The 18,602-nt window shown below is 53.1% G+C and overlaps 9 protein-coding genes across 9 annotated transcripts; 5 read left to right on the top strand and 4 right to left on the bottom strand.

Annotated features, from left to right (window-relative positions):
* Positions 1–1,398: 1,398 nt before the first annotated feature.
* Positions 1,399–2,858, bottom strand: Malapachy_3219 (hypothetical protein; the record flags this gene model as incomplete). Its single annotated transcript, XM_018137696.1, has 2 exons — positions 1,399–1,443; positions 1,470–2,858. 2 exons carry the CDS (start codon positions 2,856–2,858, stop codon positions 1,399–1,401), a joined length of 1,434 nt encoding a protein of 477 aa, XP_017993725.1.
* A 140-nt stretch (positions 2,859–2,998) lies between these two features.
* Malapachy_3230 (apa2-atp adenylyltransferase ii) lies at positions 2,999–4,163 on the top strand (the record flags this gene model as incomplete). The annotated part of the gene is made up of 5 exons (XM_018137707.1): positions 2,999–3,313; positions 3,342–3,390; positions 3,417–3,665; positions 3,699–4,022; positions 4,054–4,163. 5 exons carry the CDS (start codon positions 2,999–3,001, stop codon positions 4,161–4,163), a joined length of 1,047 nt encoding a protein of 348 aa, XP_017993839.1.
* A 12-nt stretch (positions 4,164–4,175) lies between these two features.
* On the bottom strand, positions 4,176–5,505 carry Malapachy_3220 (hypothetical protein; the record flags this gene model as incomplete). Its single annotated transcript, XM_018137697.1, has 2 exons — positions 4,176–5,204; positions 5,233–5,505. 2 exons carry the CDS (start codon positions 5,503–5,505, stop codon positions 4,176–4,178), a joined length of 1,302 nt encoding a protein of 433 aa, XP_017993775.1.
* Positions 5,506–5,685: 180 nt separating this feature from the next.
* Positions 5,686–6,881, top strand: Malapachy_3204 (dna repair protein rad51; the record flags this gene model as incomplete). The annotated part of the gene is made up of 7 exons (XM_018137681.1): positions 5,686–5,775; positions 5,804–5,948; positions 5,975–6,177; positions 6,205–6,267; positions 6,295–6,692; positions 6,724–6,838; positions 6,873–6,881. The coding sequence occupies 7 exons, from the start codon at positions 5,686–5,688 to the stop codon at positions 6,879–6,881; spliced, it is 1,023 nt and encodes a 340-aa protein (XP_017993687.1).
* A 91-nt stretch (positions 6,882–6,972) lies between these two features.
* On the top strand, positions 6,973–7,830 carry Malapachy_3213 (syntaxin-like protein; the record flags this gene model as incomplete). The annotated part of the gene is made up of 1 exon (XM_018137690.1): positions 6,973–7,830. The coding sequence occupies one exon, from the start codon at positions 6,973–6,975 to the stop codon at positions 7,828–7,830; it is 858 nt and encodes a 285-aa protein (XP_017993729.1).
* A 69-nt stretch (positions 7,831–7,899) lies between these two features.
* Malapachy_3223 (cell cycle checkpoint protein rad1) lies at positions 7,900–8,892 on the bottom strand (the record flags this gene model as incomplete). The annotated part of the gene is made up of 2 exons (XM_018137700.1): positions 7,900–8,699; positions 8,730–8,892. 2 exons carry the CDS (start codon positions 8,890–8,892, stop codon positions 7,900–7,902), a joined length of 963 nt encoding a protein of 320 aa, XP_017993778.1.
* A 161-nt stretch (positions 8,893–9,053) lies between these two features.
* Malapachy_3206 (serine threonine kinase receptor associated protein) lies at positions 9,054–11,462 on the top strand (the record flags this gene model as incomplete). The annotated part of the gene is made up of 8 exons (XM_018137683.1): positions 9,054–9,086; positions 9,116–9,231; positions 9,263–9,303; positions 9,330–9,411; positions 9,441–10,111; positions 10,452–10,548; positions 10,574–10,607; positions 10,848–11,462. 8 exons carry the CDS (start codon positions 9,054–9,056, stop codon positions 11,460–11,462), a joined length of 1,689 nt encoding a protein of 562 aa, XP_017993685.1.
* Positions 11,463–11,686: 224 nt separating this feature from the next.
* Malapachy_3195 (glycosyltransferase family 2 protein) lies at positions 11,687–17,284 on the top strand (the record flags this gene model as incomplete). Its single annotated transcript, XM_018137672.1, has 1 exon — positions 11,687–17,284. One exon carries the CDS (start codon positions 11,687–11,689, stop codon positions 17,282–17,284), a length of 5,598 nt encoding a protein of 1,865 aa, XP_017993724.1.
* Positions 17,285–17,346: 62 nt separating this feature from the next.
* Positions 17,347–18,520, bottom strand: Malapachy_3181 (mitogen-activated protein kinase; the record flags this gene model as incomplete). Its single annotated transcript, XM_018137658.1, has 2 exons — positions 17,347–18,304; positions 18,342–18,520. The coding sequence occupies 2 exons, from the start codon at positions 18,518–18,520 to the stop codon at positions 17,347–17,349; spliced, it is 1,137 nt and encodes a 378-aa protein (XP_017993763.1).
* Between the last annotated feature and the right edge of the window lie 82 nt (positions 18,521–18,602).

Below are 18,602 nucleotides of genomic sequence, written 5' to 3'. Positions count from 1 at the left end.
GCACAGTGTCAAACATGGAAGGACGGAATTCACCCACTAAATTATCAACGCCATCTGCAAATCCTGTTACTTTTCCAAGGACTGTTTCAAACCAGGTCGGATCGACCATTTTTTGGTCGGGAGCGGAATTGACGTCTGAAAGAAATAGCTTCATGATACGAGAAGTTCGAATCTCTGAATTCGAAATAGCAAGCTTTGGTTAGCTTAGGCACACATACCTGAAGATATTTTTCTAGTGCTTTTCTCCGAGTTTCCACGTAGGTTGAAGTGGTTGAGCCGACAAACTTTCTGCCTGGAAACATCATATCGTACATTCGAGCAGCCCGAAATCGCTTTTTTAGGGCTTGATGTAATTCCCGAAAGGCAGAGTAACGTCTGGATACTGTCCAAGACCGAATGATGGGTTCGTCGTTAACTGCATTTGGGGTGCATAGTTGCACAGTCACGATATAAAGGATGTAAGGTTGGCCAGGCTCATCTTGACACAAGGAGGTATCGTTAATGAATACGGTAACCTTCTGTTTAGGATCAGGGTCAAAAATACGATTATAGCGAATCATTCGAGTTCGAAGGGCTTGGATTTCCCGGTCGATGCGAGTGGTATCGCATTCAATCATGTCTTTCGACTGTTCCAAAACATGTATCTCATCTGCACTGGATCCTGCCAATTCTGCTTTGCTGAGCATGACTTCCGCGAGCTCAGCCTGTTTTTTAAGATTCCGCAACTTGTCTTGAAGCTGAGTGATTCTCATAGAATATTGGCGGTATTCTCCCAGCGATGTATCTGACAAAGTCTTCACCGAACGGGGTAAAATAGTATGAGCCGAATGACTTTGCTGATCACTGTTTTCAAGAAGAATAGAATGGGTATCATCTTGAGACTGTTGCTTGTCCTTAGAAACAGTATCCTCTAAAAACAATGGATCCTGGTCAAATAGAGGCTTCCGAAACAATGAGTTTCCTTTGGTTCTTGATCCGTCGCCTTGGCCTAATAGAAATCCATATTGAATGGGAATTCGATCATCATGCAGTAAATCATGTAGTAGATTGGCTTCCACATGATCTGCCATAGAATCATTAGAGTCAGTGTCCCACTCTGGAGCGTTGGGACTGTGCGTAGGTGGTGCATTCAGAGTGCGGAAATGGTTAAAAAATTGATGGAATAACAGGGAGTCTTGGAATAGGCCCCAATCGTACTCTAGCATCAAGTCTAGTGCATCCATCTGAGCAAGAAATACACTTTGCTTTATCAGGTAGACCTGATGCTCTGAAAACAAAAGGTCTGTAGAATAGGCAGAAGCTATTTCCGCGATCAATCGGCAAGCTTGTCGCACGGGGAATATAGGCGACTCATAGTACGCCAAAATGGTGCCAATGGTGTCTCGCAACAAGTCAGAGTCAGCGCTCATGAGAGTTGTCTGGTTTCCCTGCGTGGATTTCCAGCTTTTTTCTGTCAGTTGAGCCTCGACATTGATGTCCACCTGTTCCAATGGATCTTTGAACGCGTTCACAAAGATCCAAAACTGAATCAATGGAGATCGATTTCGACGTTCCATAAACTCGATAAAGTTGGATAGGCCCACAGAGTCGTGCAGCGTATCAAGGAGCGTGACTGATGTACTTCTTGAAGGCGACAAAGGCGAAGATACTGAGTCCGATGGGCTTGGTTCCACCTGCTTCCCTTCAATCTGCTCTACACGCTCTTGGACTAAATTCAAGGCCAGCTGAATTCGTCGAATGGCACCGGCAGAACTTGCTTTTCCTTTACCGTTTTTTTGATCCGTACCACGTACTTCTTCACTTTGGCGTCGATCCAGTTCGAGCAGCAGCCCGTCTCGAATACGATGAAGCTCTAGCAGAGAGTTGGTGGCAGCGAGCAATGCGCGAAAGGACGTCCATTTGTCAGTTGAGGTGCTCTTGGTATGTTCGATCTTATTATACTTTTTTCTTCCATTCTTCGCTTGGGATCCAGCTACTGCACGAGATGGATGAGTCTTTCCCTGTGTCTGTGGCGGGGAATGCATGGTATGTCCCTTGTCGGAATGCGACTTGGCGCTCAGGTTCCGCTTCAGTCGATGCTGCAAAGTTTGCAGGACCATTTCATTGATCCAATCTGGGTCACTGGCCATATCAATCACAGGGTACAAAATCGAGCACGAAAGCACTTCACGAACGAGGGCCATGCTGGTAGGTGTCCATGTATAATGAGCAGGTGTAAGAGCCCGCAGAAGACGCTCTGATAACGTCCGAAGATATACAAGCTCAGATACCTTGGAATCCAAGCTCGATGTCGTGCCTACCGCAGGGTGAAGTGGCCCTTGGTACTTGCTCGCCAAAAGCAGTTCGTCAAACTTGTGGTGGAAGGCAGTGGTTTTCTGCGTGCCATAGGTATCTAGTTCGGCTTGCTCAAAGCGCCGAATATGCTCTACAATGGTAGGCATGGCATGTTTCATGAGAAATTTGAGCCAATCCGAGGTGCTGGCGCGTAGGAAGAGTGCATTGACGCATGAAGAGATCCTATCCTCGATCAGCATAGGAAAAGCTAGGGCGTCCTGGCTGGTCTCTCCTTGCACCAGCACATTGTGCCAGGTACGTATAAAGTCACGTACAATGAGATGGGCAAAGTCTTGTGTTGCGTCGTTGCCTTGAAGAAGGGGCTGGTCCGGCTCAGGCGCAAACACCAGGGGCTCCGTATAATGGGGCATAGGCTTTACGGGGTATCGGCTTGTATACCATAGCAGACTTACACTAAGGCAGGCAAGCAGACCAACAGCACACAACAGTGCCTGTAGAAGCGATGCAAGCCCAGACGCCAAGAAAAGCAAGAGCTCGCTCATGCTAGTCTTTGGATGACCCATGCTGGAGCACTCGCCCATCCACGCGGCGCACGGACAGCGACGCCTACGAAGCTTAGCTAATCCGAAGCGTTGAGGGGCCCCTAGCTTCATTCATGCTGTCATTGCGCCGCGTTCCTCGTCTGTTTCGAGCCCGACCTCTAATGACAGCTACGCAAGCCTCGCAAATCGCTCCTCTTGTGTCCCAGCAATATGATAAGGCCATTCGTGAAGGCGATGCCTTTTTTTATGATTCGGATGTCCATGTCATTGAGCCACGTGTGGGGAAAGACGAAGAGAGCATCAAGACGGTGCCATGGCACGTCCGTAATGTGCCTGCTCTCTTGAAGAAACGGCAAGCGAAGAGTGAGGAAACTAAAGAGAAGGAAAGCAAGCCGCAGCAGAATTCGTCCGATGTCTTTGCTCCGCCGTACGTACCCAACTTGCTGGTGAAGGAGGGGCCCGACTTCACAGTCTTGGTACGTTGTGTGTATCTGACCTTGGAAGCTCAATAAATTTTGTGTGCAGCCACGCCATTTCCTTATTGTGACGCGAGGTACGTGAAAGAATACTTACTTCTAGACTTTTCCAAGCAAGAGCTTCCACCATCTCCAACCATGCTGTCGACCGTCTACCGAATTATCCAGGCCCACACCCCCGCCGCAGATCAAGAAGAGTTGCTTGGCTTTTACAACTGTGGGCCAAACAGTGGCGCATCGCAGCCGCACTGCCACTTTCAATTGCTGCCGTTAACGCCGTCCGATGGCGTTTCGCATACCGTACCCATTGAAGCGCTTCTTGATCGGATTGAACGTGACGGCAAAGAATTTGGTACGTAACTACCTTGTGGGACGTTAATTGTAGAACATATCCATGCCCTACCGGTGCCTTGGCGCCACTTTGTCGCCCTTTTACAGCCACCGGAAAAGGAGGAGGATTTCGAGGCATACCTCGGCATGCGGTTTTCTCAGCTTCTCGAAGCCATGTTTGCTAGCGCCCTCGACAACAACGACGAAAAGACAGCAAAGCAAGGCATGCCGAGTTTCAATATTCTTATGACCAAGCGTTCCCTCCATGTCATTCCGCGCCGTCATGAGTCATTTGATATGCGAGAGGCTGGCTGGGATGCTTACAGCGACGCAGACGCCGTGCCAGAAAAAACAGGTACATTGAGTATCAATGCGTTGGGTATGTCGTATATATCTACTCATGATTACAGGATATGCTGGTATGCTTCTGACTTGTCACCCTGTCGAGTTGGAAACCTTATGCAAGGAAGACCAGCGTCGTATCTCGCAGGTGTTAACACACACGGGCGTGCCTTTTTAAGAGACTTGTCTCTTACGTTAGGAGTTTGTTGATATTGGCCGCCAAAGCCACAATCATGACAATAACACCATACGCGCCCAATACCATAGACAACGAATAGTTTATCGTTCGCTGTCCGTTGGCAAAAATACAGCAATAGATCACAGAAGGCAGGATAAACGAAACAATCGAGCTGCCAATCGAGCCCACAAACCCAAGGACGATCGACAGGTCATCCACGGCAAGGGCGACCGTGATCCCCGAGAGCATCATACCGAGGGTCAATGCATTCCAGCTCCATGTCGATAAAGGCCGATACGTAGAGGAGCGCGAGCCTGTACCAGAAGGTACTAAATGAGCTTGTTCGTCCATCGTCTCAGGCAGACGCACAGCATCGCGCTGCCAGTAACGCCAGAGGCTAATAAAGCTGGCTCGCGATGGATACAGCTGGACAGGGTAGCTGGTCAGTGCTAAAAAGACAACGGCCAACTTCCCAAAGCCGACAAAGAGACTCTTGTCAGGGTACATGGAAATGATATTGTCCGCTGCATGCGATCCAAAAGTAGCATAGCCGACGAGGCCCACAAAGAGGTAGACCATGGCACTCGCACTCACAGACGATACAGTGACTGTATTGGCACGCTTCAATGTACAGTTGTCCAATTCGCGATACACAGAGATGATGTTCTGAGCGCACGTGTAGGCGAACATCATGATCGGAAACGTGCGAATCGTATCGAACGAGAGCAGGACTGCATGAATAGAGCCTTTTTCTGGCATATGCGACGTGTTGCTGGCGAAAATAGCAAAGTACGTCATGATAAGGAGCAGGTAAGCCACAGCTCCCATGTTGATATAACCAACGATGCTCATCGAGTGCAGCTGGCGCACAAAGCAGAAGGGCGATATGCACACGAGAACCAAGACAGTCCATAGGAACTTGCTGTAAAGCACTTCAGGGACGGAGTCCGTATGGAACCCCATCGCATGGACTACACTCGCAAGGACTTGTGGCATCAAATTGCCGCTAATAATGAGGTAGGAAATGGTCACACCCCAGCACTGCATGGTCAGTCACGATAAAGCGTACCTTGAGGCCGATGGTTAGGTCAATGACCCACACATACGATGGCATTGCACGCAGGACCAAGTCATAAAAATCTGTAACAGTGCCTTCCACGGCATCACAGCTCAGTTTCATGAGATACAAGGCGTAGTTGGTCGTTGTAGCACAAAATACTAAGAGAATGCTGCCCAAGCACCACCCCATGCTGGTGTACGCATGAGGCAGGGCCAGCATACCAGCCCCAATAAGGGTGTTGGTAAGCCCGCTTATGCTCGATGCAATAGAAGCGCCCGGCATCGTGCGTACAGAAAACAAAGGACGGTCCAACTCTATGCACGTTAAGCGGCCTCCAGGCCGGGGGCGACTTGTCCCTTGGACGTTTCATTGCCACGTGCGGGTCCGAACGCAATCAACACTTGCAGATGCAACGCGGTGGCAATCAAGTCGCACGCGTCACGCCTTCTTCCTCAACGCATCATGGCGTCTCAAGAGCCGGCAGACGTAAACGGGACCCTAGAGCCGATCGAAGATGAAAATTTTGGTCCTCTTCCCATCTCTAAGATGGAGGTACGTACGACCACTGCTCATTCCACAGGAATTTGGCATATCCGCTTCCGACTGTAAGAAACTCAAGGAAGCTGGCTTCCATACGCTCGAAAGTGTCGCATTCACGCCCAAAAAGACGCTGCTCACGATCAAAGGCATGTCAGAGCAGAAAGTTGATAAGATCCTAAGTGAAGGTATGCACTGAGAAACTCACTCGTAGCGGCCAAACTCGTGCCAATGGGTTTCACAACAGCGACAGAATACCATCAGCGCCGTTCGGATCTGATCACCATTACCACAGGCTCCCCAGCTCTGGATCTGGTAATTGGTGGCGGTGTTGAGACGGGAAGCATCACAGAGCTCTTTGGTGAATTCCGTACCGGTAAAAGTCAAATCTGTCATACACTCGCCGTGACATGCCAGGTACGTAGGCCCGTCACTCACAGGCAGCTCCCGATAGAAATGGGTGGTGGTGAAGGAAAATGTTTGTATATTGATACGGAAGGAACTTTCGTACGTATAATGCCCTCTCACATGCAGCGACCTGTGCGTCTGCTCGCTGTCGCAGAACGATTCGGTTTGGATGGCGAAGAAGTGTTGGACAACGTGGCCTATGCGCGTGCATACAATGCCGATCATCAGCTGGACCTCCTGGTACAAGCAGCGGCCATGATGGCAGAATCCCGTTTTGCTCTATTGATTGTCGACTCACTCACCTCCCTATACCGTACAGACTTTTCTGGCCGTGGAGAGCTCTCAGCTAGGCAAACACACTTGGCCAAGTTCCTACGCACATTGATGCGCTTAGCAGACGAGTTCGGTGTGGCTGTCGTGGTGACAAATCAAGTCGTCGCCCAGGTGGACAATGCCGGGTTTGGTGGTATGGACACAAAGAAACCTATTGGCGGTAATATTGTCGCTCATGCGTCGACAACACGGTACGTTGTACCTATCTTTCCTTACCATCAGAATTTCGCTGCGGAAAGGCCGCGGAAACCAGCGTATTGCGCGTGTCGTTGACTCACCTTCGCTCCCTGAGGCGGAGGCCGTCTTTGCGATCAAACCAGAGGGTATTGCGGATCCGGTATGTCATTCCTTCGCGCACTGACCATGACTAGGACGATTAGCTGCGCGACGCGACCCCTCAGTATGTGGAGAAATGAGCACATAGCCGTCATCGTAGTCCTTGTCTCCACATTGTTCGCCCACACGTCCGTCATGGCCAAACGAAATGATGGATCTGTGCCATTGGCAAGCCTAGATCCTACAGAAGCATCCACGAAATTTCAGGCCATTTGGAGCTCGACATTCTCCATCATTCAGGAACGGAACAGACTTGCACATGAAATTGCGTCGAGCACAGACACATCTGACCATGCATTCCTTCGAACATTCCCGTACTTTAGCCGTGATAAGATCATCGAAAAGCACCTTGGCACACTGATGGAAGCGTTAAATACGTGGAAAGCGAGGAATGCTTTAAAAGGGGACGATATAAACGATGTCCCGACCTCAGACCAGTGCAATAACTGGACCGCTTCCGTGGCGCAGCTCACTGACTTACTGGGGCAAGCACATCAAATCTTGAACGATCCGCGCGGCTGCGAGATACTACAGCAGTTACGTACAAAATATCCTCATGTATGTGAGCCTCATTCCGCACACACGCAGCCAGACGATAACGAGGACGTCGAGCTGCCAAAAGACCACTTATCACGATCTGATGTGTTTCAATATGTCGATACCATGAAGTCAGACGACCTAGACATGGGAAAGCCCCTTCCTTCACTAGATGAGCGTGAAGTTGCAGCGCACCTAGCCCAAAATAAGGCGTGGGAAGAACAAGATGCGCACTTGGATAATCTGAGTGCGTCGATATCCCGGCAACACAATCTCAGCTTGCAAATGAATGAAGAGCTTGAACTTCAGACAGGTCTTTTGCACGAATTGGATCAAGACGTGGAAGCTACAGGTCTGCGCCTTGGAGGAGCGAATACACGAATGGACCGCTTTCGGCAGAGCTTAAAAGACCAAGGTATGCGAAACCATACTTACAGACAGGTTCACTATGGATGATCTTTTGTCTTATTATTGTGTTAGTCTTGTTGATTGCGCTTGTCAAATAGGGGTATAGTAGCCAGATGTCTAAAGTCGGCTGTCCAACGGGCAGCACAAAAAATCTACAAAGGCATTGCCTGATTCAGACACAGAATGGGGTCGAGATGCTGTCCGAGCACCTGTGATCATAAACTGAACACTAAGCATGCCATGAGTATCGGTGCGCAGAGATGTTTTAAGAGAATGCCGAAGGGCAGGTACCATGTATCCGACGCATTCAATGGGGTATCCATGGCGAATAGGCTCCAAACATACGAACTTTTCAGTGATCACCTGATCGTACGGAAACTCAATCTCTGTGCTTCCATAGTGCCCTTCCGTGGTGAGTTGGAACGATGCAGAGAGGGCATGACTAGCAGGTGTGAATGCGAGTTGGAGCTGCGACTCGCCTGAGCTACTGAGCTCCTGAAAGGCCGGAGCAAGCTGCGCAGACTTCATGATAACTTGTGCCGTGGTCTGATCGGGATTGAAGGTCAGTTCAGAAGTGAGCGGTGAGTCAAGAGTACGCAAGCGAAAACTGGTCTCTAGCCGACCGTTTTGCATGTGAAGGCAAAGTGGTTCACCAACCTTTTCATAAACAATGTCAATATAGTTCATCGGCTCCGCAGAGAATCGAGCAGATGGACGCGAAGATGGAGCTGAAACCCTAGACTCAAACACAGCAAAGCACGATACAAGTACTTTAAGGTTGATTTCAAAAGCGACGCAGGGCGTCAGGGATTCATCAGGATCAAGTTCTTCGTTTCGCTGCTGCTCGAGAGAGAGCCAATTCTCAGGCGCATGAAAAGAGTATCGATCAAAAATGGATGCGTAGAGATAAGCATGGGCTGCGTGTAAGAATACCTGACTGTCCGTACCTTGAACAATATGATTGGCCTCTGTCACAACTTCGATACCCGACGCAGAGAGTGTAATGCGTGCAAAAGACGAAAAATGGACAGCCCGTAGCGTCGAAGCAAGCATCGAAATATCAGAGAGTCTGGCATGAAGCACCTTGCCAGAGTGCCCATTGGCCGCCATCCTCCTTGAGACGCGTACGCTTGGAGAAAGTGGCCCCTGCTCGTGTTCATTTGCGTAACGTATCACGTGCATCGAAACGAAGTTGGCTGGCTGACTGGTTGACTGGGCGCTGCTGCTACTCTCCACATTTGAGATCGCATTGGCGAGAGTGCAAGACGACCATGCCAGACTCAGCAACCGAGCCTGCAGTACGGGTATGTAAATGCTTATACGCTTATCATAGGCGGCTCCTTTGACATGCCCTGGGCACACGCGACCTGTTGTGCATTTGGAGCACTCCCAGAAACAAGATGATGGAACATACTTAATGTTGTCAAGCTGCAAAGATGGTAGCCCCATGTACGTTTGCTTTCAAATCACTGACTGCTAGGCTACGTGACTGGTTAGGGGATTGGGTTGGTACCTTCTTGGGTACGTTTGGAGAAAACTGATGCCAGGTCACAAAGGTGCTGTGTGGAGCGCCAAGCTCAGTGGTGGTGATGCGGCGCGTGCCGTGTCAGGTAGTGCCGATTTCTCAGCGTATGTATGGCCCAAAGCTCATCGCATAGCAAAGTATGGGACACGTATACGGGTGAATGTCTACACACATTCCCACATCACCATATTGTGCGCACCGTTGCTGTGGATGCGAAAGCCAACAAGATGTTGACTGGTGGCAACGAAAAAACGCTACGTCTGTTCGATTTGGGAAAGCCACCCAGCCATGCGGACGAAGCGCAAAGTTTTCGACCCCGAATGCCTGGCGAAGACACATCAACGCATGAAGGACTCATCCGCAGCGTTGTCTTGGGCCGTGATGCGAATACAGAGAACATTGTGGTGACGGCTTCGGAAAGCAAACTGATTCAGTGGTGGGATCTACGATCAATGGAGCCTGTACATGATATGGTACTAGACCATCCATTTGTATCGATGGAACGGTGTGTTGGTTCTTTCGGAGAGTACGTCACGGTGACCGCTGGCCATGATGCCATGTTTGTGGATTTGGGCACCCATGAAGTGGTTCGAACACATACACTTGATATCACGCCCTCATCGATATGCTTACACCCTACGCAGGCCGATCGGTTTGTGGCGGGATGCACGTCAGACGAGTGGGTGCGGATCTACGATTATGAATCAGGAAAAGAACGTGAGCTGCATAAAGGACATCATGGTCCAGTCCACTGCGTAAGTTACTCGCCGGATGGGGAAGTCGCAGCAAGCGGCAGTGAAGACGGTACGTTATGCAAAGTACGCATTGACACGTGCAGGTACGATTCGACTGTGGCAGACCAACCCCGGTGCAAAATATGGCCTGTGGTCGTGACGTAGCACACCGGGCTATCCAACCTGATATGAACCCTGTGACATAGACAAAAATAGATGCGAAGGTTGTATTGTATGCCCGATGATAAAAGTAGGATGAGGATCAGCTTTTGACGCATGCTTCGATGAGAAAGGTATTCAATTGTGTTACGCTATAAAGGACGAATATATGTACACTGAAGCTACTACAATAAACTGGCGCGAGCGATGGACTTGCTAGGTAAGTGCCTACCTTTGGTCTTATATCTCAGAGCTGCTAGAGTCTGACTATTTCAACGTCGCCAAGCCGCATTTGTGTACGCATGCTGGATGTGCCAAAGCGTTTGCACGACGTTCAGACCTTCTGCGGTATGTCGAGCAAGCCTAACAAAAGCCATGTACGTATTCACACCCAAGATCGCCCCTATGTATGTCCTTTCCCAAACTGTGACAAGCGTTTTATCCAAAAAAGCGCATTGAATGTTCATATTAATGTGCATACGGGCGCTAGGCCTTATGTGTGCACGGAGTGCTTCAAAGCGTTCGCGGATACAAGCTCCCTAGCGAGACACCGACGAACACATTCCGGGAAGCGCCCATACAAATGCCAAGTGCTTGGGTGCGGTAAGGAATTCTGCCGGCGTACGACCCTCACACGGCATGTAAAGCGTGTGCACCCTGAAGAGGACCGACCCATGACACCGTCATCTGTTCTTACATTCCCCGATATGCCACCGGTCCCTCCGATCACAGCTATCAAGTCGGAGCCTGTCGCGAAAGGTATGGCAACAGCAGCCGAACGACAGCAGCCAGTGCTCCTTGCGCCCATGTCAGCACCTGTGCGTGGCTCTTGTATGTCATGGCTTACGACGCCACACCCCAAGGATGCTACGCCGCTTTCTCCCATATTCCCTACGCCAACAACAGCACTTTCGGCTCCATGCGTACCGCCCCCACCACCACCGCCGATCTTAAGCCCGATCCCAACGCCTCCAGCGACAGCTCCGTGCTTGCCCATGTCTGTCCCCATGCCAATTCCATCGCAGTCCATGATTCCAGGTGCATCAGGAAGCAAGATGGATCAGATCACACCTGTGCCCTTGGCCCTGTCTTTACCACCGGGCCCCGCACCGCCATCGTCGGCCGCCTGGTTGTCAACCATGAACCCCAACTTCCCACCGACACCTGTTACGCCATCTATGCCCATGCCGCTATCATTACCTGTTCCACAGAGTCCATCGTTCCCGAGTGGTCCGGCGCGAGGATGGCCCTGTCGTTCATAGCACTCCTGTAGCGGGAACCTACGGGCTGTGAATACACGTACGGAATGGTGGACCCTGCGCGGAGGCATCCAACCGAGATGGGTGCCTCCACATTCTCTCTGCGTATTGCAGCCAGACACAACGCGGTGTTGCGCGCACTCACGTGGCACGACAACGCAACACAACGTAAAACTTCCTGCACGCGCCGAGTGCATTGATAGATTTACCGACCACAGCTCAGAGAGATGAGCGTCGCGGCAGCCCCGCTGCCTGCGGCGGTTAGTACAGAACATGCTGTGAGTCATGCAGATGACGAGCTTGTAACACAAGTATGTCATCTCTACTACCAGTCCAGTTTCTATACACAGATTCAAGAGTCCGTGTTGTTGGTTGTGAATCCGTTTCGTCCGCCGATCGACGTGAACAGTGATGAACTGCTACGGGCGTACCAACGCGAGTTTCGAGATACGCGACTCATGGCAACAGGGAGCCCCTTGCAGCCTCATATTTTCCGTACGGCGTGCAATGCGTATTTCTATATGCAGCGCACCGGGCAGGATCAATGCCTCTTCTTTCTTGGAGAGACGGCCAGTGGGAAGAGTGAGACTCGGCGATTGGCGCTTCGGGCGCTTACCAACTTGGGTGTAGCATTGCCTGGAAAACGCGGAGCCCGCCTGGCCGCACAGTTGCCAGCCGCGCTTTATGCGCTTGAATGTCTCGGTCATGCAGCGACCGAGGAAAACATCAATGCCTCCAGTATGGCGTTGTATACCGAGCTGCAATTCAGCGAGCATGGCCGCCTGGTGGGTTTCAAAATGCTGAACTATTTCTTGGAACGTTCGCGTGTGTCGTTACTGCGGAACTCTGGCGCGCCATTCCATATCTTTGGCATGCTCATGGCCGGCGCTTCGCCAGAAGGCCGCCAGCGATGGCGTTTGGACGATGCGCCTATGCGCCTTCTGGGCCATGGCCGTGATCATCCGTCGTCTGACATGCGTCGTGCAGCCGACTTTACGCGATGGACGGATGCGTTGGCGTTGCTAGGCCTCACGCCCGTACAACGAAATTCGATCTTGGATGTGTTTGCGGCCATGCTGCATCTTGGCAACCTGGAGTTTGTCGAGGAGGATGGTCCGCATTCGGCGGCGCGTGTCACGGCGGAGGAGTCGCTGTATGTGGCCGCGTCGTTGCTGGGTGTAGGTGCCTCGGCGCTTGCGAATGCCATGACGCATCAGACGTCGAGTGTGCATGGCAGTCGATATACGGCGATGCTCAGTGCCGAGTTTGCCGCACGCAATCGCGATAAGCTGCTTCGCATGCTTTATGCGCTCGTATTTGCCTGGCTCAACGAGCACATCAATACGTGCTTTTCGCACGAGAATTACGATACCTATGTGAGTTTGCTGGATGTGCCGGGTTGGCGGAATCGGCTGCACAACCATTTGGATGTGTTTGCAGTGAACTTTTTGTCAGATACAGTGCACAGACACATGACGCGGGTCATGCTGGAACGCCGTATTGACGAGATGGAGCATGAAGGACTCTCCCATTTGGCGCCGCTGCCTGTGGCTGCGGACGAGTCGGAGCGCATGCGGTTGTGCACGCACTTCCCTGGTGGCCTCATCCACATTATGGACGACCAAACGCGACGTCGACCACGCAAGAATTCGCAGACGATGGTGGAAGCGATGCAGCGACGATGGGTCAACCATGCTGCATTCCATACCGAGAGTCTGGATGGGGCGGGTTCGCGTGCCTTCACAGTGACGCACTTCCACGGCGGCGTGGCGTACGATCCGCACGGCTGGCTGGAGTACAATGACGAGGCATTTACCCTCGAGCACGTCTCGCTGCTGCGTGGTTCGTACGGCGCGGCAGATGGGACTAGTGGCTTTGGCTCGTCCAGTGCTTTTGTGCGTGGCCTCTTCCGCCATGCCCCCGACCTGCCGCACGCGACGCAGGCCGAGCTGCGGCCGGCGCGTCTGCCCAGCATTCGCCGCGTGACGCGGCAAAAGACGTTGCGCGCTGCGAATTCACGTGATCCGAACGACGACGACGTGTATGGCGGCGCGCTGCAAGAGCAGGCACCGGCCGCAAAGAATGTTGCGCCGTGTGTGCTGGGCGAACTACGTACGTCGCTGGGCACGTTACTGGATGTGGTCGACGAGGCGAAGGCATGGTTCGTGCTGTGTGTGCGGCCCAATGGGAATGCGCTGCCGAATCAGTGTGAGCCACGTATGGTGCGTCGCCAGATGCGGGCGATGGGCGTTGCGCGATGGCGTGCAGGGCATACGAGTGACTACAGTGTGACGCTGACCTATACGGAATTTTGTGATCGATACGGCACGCTAGACCAGTTTGAATCGATGCAGATGCTAGGCGCGCCTGCGTCGGAAGCCAAGATGCGGGTAAGCGATGCGTGTGCGTTGATGAACTGGAGCGATAAGCATGTCGCGATGGGGATGCACAAAGTGTTCTTGTCTCATACTGTGTTCCGTGAGCTGGAAGATGCGCTACGAGCGCGTGATCCTGACGAGATGCAGTACCTGTTGCGCAAGGCGGCGGCTGACGATGAAGCGGCTGCGCTGGGCTTGCACGATGCCTACTCGCCATACTATGGGCAGGAGATGGCGAGCGATGTGCCGTGGGCTGGCGAAGGTGCGCAGGCGTCAAGGACGCCCGTCGAGAAGGAGACGGCGTCGCTGCAAGGTACGCCGCACTTTACGTACGAAGGCGAGTACGACGAGAGCGAGGTGGATAGCTTGCTGCGTGGCGCCGACTCGCAAGTGCTCCTGGACGATGCGCTGGATAGCGGGCCTGGCGAGGCGGCGCCGTCGCATGGCCCACGCGTCGCAGAACAACTGCGTATTTCGAGCGAGCGACGGCACTGGGTGATCTTCACGTGGCTCCTGACGTTTTGGATGCCGTCGTTTATCCTGGCGCGTTTCCGGCGGTACAAGCGGTCGGATGTGCGTATGGCGTGGCGCGAGAAGTTGGCGATCAACATGGTGATTTGGTTCATTTGTTTGTGCTCGATCTTTGTGATTGTGTTTTTAGGCGACGTGGTATGTCCACGCCAGCACGTGTACAGCACGGATGAGCTCGCTGCGCACAAAGGCACTGATGCGTTTACGGCGATCCGTGGCGAGGTATTCAACCTGAACGGGATCATTGGCGCGCACATTGCTACGATCCCTGTGGTCACACGCAAGTCGCTGATGCAGTACGCTGGCACCGACGCCACGTCGATCTTCCCTGTGCAAGTCAATGCGCTGTGCAATGGCCCGAACGGCCCGATTTCGCCGTGGGTCACGCTGGACAATGCGAACAGCACGGATCCCAATGCCAAGTACCACGATTTCCGTGCGTACCAAACGAACGACGTTCGGCCTGACTGGTACTATGAGCAGATGTGGTACATGCGCGACATGTACCGCACGGGCTTTGTGGGGTACAAGCCGAACGAGATCGATGATATGCTCAAGGATGGACGTACCATTGGCGTGTACAACAAGTACGTGTACGACCTCACCTCCTACGTCGCCCAGGGGAACCAGGGCGGCTTCAAAATGCCGCCGGGCGTGGCGCCGCCGCCAGACTTGGATCGCACGATTCTCTCGCCGAACATTGTGCAGCTGATGATGCAGAACCCTGGCAAGGATGTGCACAAGCAGCTAGATACGCTGCCGTTGCCGCCGGATTTGCTGAACGACCAACGCACATGCCTGCGCAACTTGTTCTTTATCGGAGTCGTGGATGAACGTACCTCGGCGCGATGTACGTTCTCCTCCTACATCTTGCTGGCCATCTCGCTGGTCATGGTCGCGACGATTGGCTTCAAGTTCTTTGCAGCGCTGCAGTTTACCAAGCGCTCACCGCCAGAAGAGCACGACAAGTTTGTCATTTGCCAGGTGCCGTGTTACACCGAGGACACGGATTCGATGCGCAAGACGATCGATTCCATCGCACGTCTCCGGTACGATGATCGTCGGAAGCTCATTGTGGTGATTTGCGACGGCAACATTGTCGGCGCGGGCAACGATGCGCCTACGCCGGAGCTCGTCCTGGAGCTGCTGGGCGCCGATACGGAGGCGCATGTGGAGCCACGCAGCTTCCTCTCGTTGGGCGAGGGCACGAAGCAGCACAATATGGCAAAAGTGTACAGTGGACTGTACGAGCATGCTGGCCACCTGGTGCCGTACCTGGTCATCGCCAAGTGCGGTCGGCCTGAGGAGCATGCGCGCCCCGGCAATCGTGGCAAGCGCGACTCGCAGCTGATCCTCATGCGATTCCTCAACAAGGTGCACTTTGGCTCGCCGATGAGTCCGTTGGAATTGGAAATGTACCACCACATCAAGAACATTATCGGTGTGAACCCGACGTTCTACGAGTACTTGCTGCAGGTCGATGCCGATACGGAGGTCGAGCCTGCGGCGCTGGGCCGTATGATTGCAGCGTTCGTGCGTGACAAGAAAGTGATTGGCATGTGTGGTGAGACGGCGCTGGCCAACGAGCAGCAGAGCATCATGACGATGCTGCAGGTGTACGAGTACTACATCTCGCACTACATGGTCAAGGCGTTTGAGAGCTTGTTTGGCTCGATTACGTGTTTGCCAGGCTGTTTCTCCATGTTCCGTTTGCGTGCGCCCGACACGCATCGGCCGCTGTTCGTGTCGAATGCGGTGGTCGACGACTACTCGGAGAACCGCGTAGACACGCTGCATTTGAAGAATCTGCTGTACCTGGGTGAGGATCGTTACCTCACGACGCTGGTGCTCAAGCATTTCCCCGACTACAAGACACAGTTCATCCATCAGGCCAAGTGCTGGACAACCGCGCCAGATAGCTGGAAAGTGCTGCTTTCGCAGCGCCGTCGCTGGATCAACTCGACCGTGCACAACTTGGTCGAGCTGCTCAAGACGCCGCAGCTGTGTGGTTTCTGCTTGTTCTCGATGCGGTTCATTGTGATGATCGATCTTCTCTCCACGATCATTGCGCCAGTGACCATTGGCTACCTGGTCTACCTTGTGATTGTCGTCGCGGTGGACGGCGGAACGATCCCGCTCACGTCGATCGTTCTGCTGTGTGCGATTTACGGCCTGCAAGCGATCATCTTTATCCTGCACCGCCGCTTCGATATGATCGGATGGATGGTGGTGTACATTTGCGGCCTGCCTCTCTGGGCCCTTATTCTCCCGCTCTACTCGTTCTGGCACATGGACGACTTTTCGTGGGGCAATACACGTATTGTCACAGGCGAGCATGGCGAGAAACTATTGGTCCACAATGAAGGCCACTTTGATCCCAGTGAGATTCCGCACATGACATGGGAAGCCTACGAAAATCAGCTGTGGGAGCACCGATCCCAGCAGACCGACGTACCGCTCAGGCTTCGTCGGCCGCCCAGTTTCTTGTCGGAAGACGACGCAGCCTCAATGCTCTCCTCGGCCATGCATGCCAAGGCGTACCAAGAAACGCCGTGGGCCGACGACGCCTCGTTGATGCCGATGCAGGATCGGTCCAGCTGGCTGGGCGAGTCTGCGCCGGAGAAGGACGCGATGGGCGCCTGGGGCCGTCCTGCGCAGGCTTACCAGGAAGCCGACCTGCTAGGCGAACCTATGGCGCCGACGCACACTGTGACAGAAGGCCGCCCGCCGCATGGCCGTCTCCCGCCGAACGAAATAATTAGGTTGGACATTCGACGCCTGCTCGCAGAGAGCGACTTGACCACCGTGACCAAGCGCCAAATGCGCGCTCGGCTCCAAGACTTGTACGGGTGCTCGATTGAGGAGAAAAAATCGTACATCAACGCCCAAATTGAGACAGCGCTGCGTGAGATGTAACATGACCCACGCAGGATCATTGGCAGTGTCTACTCTCATGATAGCTATGTATATACAGTAGCTTAACGAACGATTTCACGGTAAATAAGCTCTTTCAGGTGAGCACGCGATAGCGGCTCCTTCGCAAAGTCCGCATCAAAGAAACCAGGGCTCAGGGGCGGTGCATTCGGCTCATCACTTGGGTCATGGTACGGCTCCAAGTAGGGGTGGGCCAGCGCCTCTTCCACCGTGATACGCTTGCGCGGTGAGAACGTGAATAGCCGCTCCAGCAAATCCAGCGCCATAGGCTCAGCGCGTGGGAACAGGGTGGCAAAGTCCGCCCGCTGGCAGAAGGGTAACGAGCGAATATAGTCGCGTGAGCGTGATGAGGTAATGGCATAAAAATCGTCCATAGACGGCGTGCCGAGCACCTCGAGAATCAGCGAGAGTTGGTGATGGTAGTCGCGACCCGGGAAGAGCGGACGCGCATTCAGCATCTCGGCAAATATACAGCCTACCGACCATAAGTCCACAGCCTTGGTGTACTCTTTGAACGACAGCATGATTTCCGGCGCACGGTACCACCGCGTCGCCACATACTCGGTCATGAACGCCTTGCTATCCGGTTCAGGCTGCTCAGCGCTACGCGCGAGGCCAAAGTCGCAGATTTTCAAGTCGCAGTTTGCATTGAGCAGCAAGTTCGATGGCTTCAAATCACGATGCAGCACACCCGCTGAGTGCAATGCTTTAAGGCCACGCAGAATTTGGTACACAAAGTACTGGAAATGGTCGTTCGACAGGTCTTGCGTACGGATGACGCGGTGCATATCGGTCTCCATCAGTTCCTGTACCAAGTGCACCTCTGTAAATGTCTCGAGTGAGTCCGGCTGCAAGATATCGAGAATCGAGATGATATTTTCATGGTGAAAGTGGCGAAGCAGCCGGATTTCACGCAAGGTCCGCAAGCAAAACATCTGGTGGTCGAACGGCGAAATGCGCTTTACAGCGACTCGTGTGGACGTTGGTATATGCACGGCCGAGCTTAGCAGGGTCAGAGCGCCACACAGGAGATACGTACTATACGACACCATAGGCGCCCTCGCCGATCATCTTAATCAGCCGGTAGGAGCCGCCTAGCAAAGGACCTGCATTCGGGTCGGTCGCCGATGAATCCATACGTGCACTTGCGCGCTGCACTTCGTTGGCGGGAGGCGCCGTTTGCGCAGGTGCCACGGCAGCATCGTCTGTCCCTCCCATCCCAAGTGACAAAGAAGGAAGTCACGTTTTCGTGGGGCAAGGCCTTTTCCCACTGGTGTGGAGAGGCTTGTGGAAGGGCCTC

Source organism: Malassezia pachydermatis, assembly GCF_001278385.1.
Source record: "Malassezia pachydermatis strain CBS 1879 chromosome Unknown scaffold1, whole genome shotgun sequence".
Lineage (NCBI taxonomy): Eukaryota > Fungi > Basidiomycota > Malasseziomycetes > Malasseziales > Malasseziaceae > Malassezia > Malassezia pachydermatis.
The sequence above is the reverse complement of the archived record's forward strand: the minus strand, read 5'-3'. Positions and strand labels throughout refer to the sequence as shown.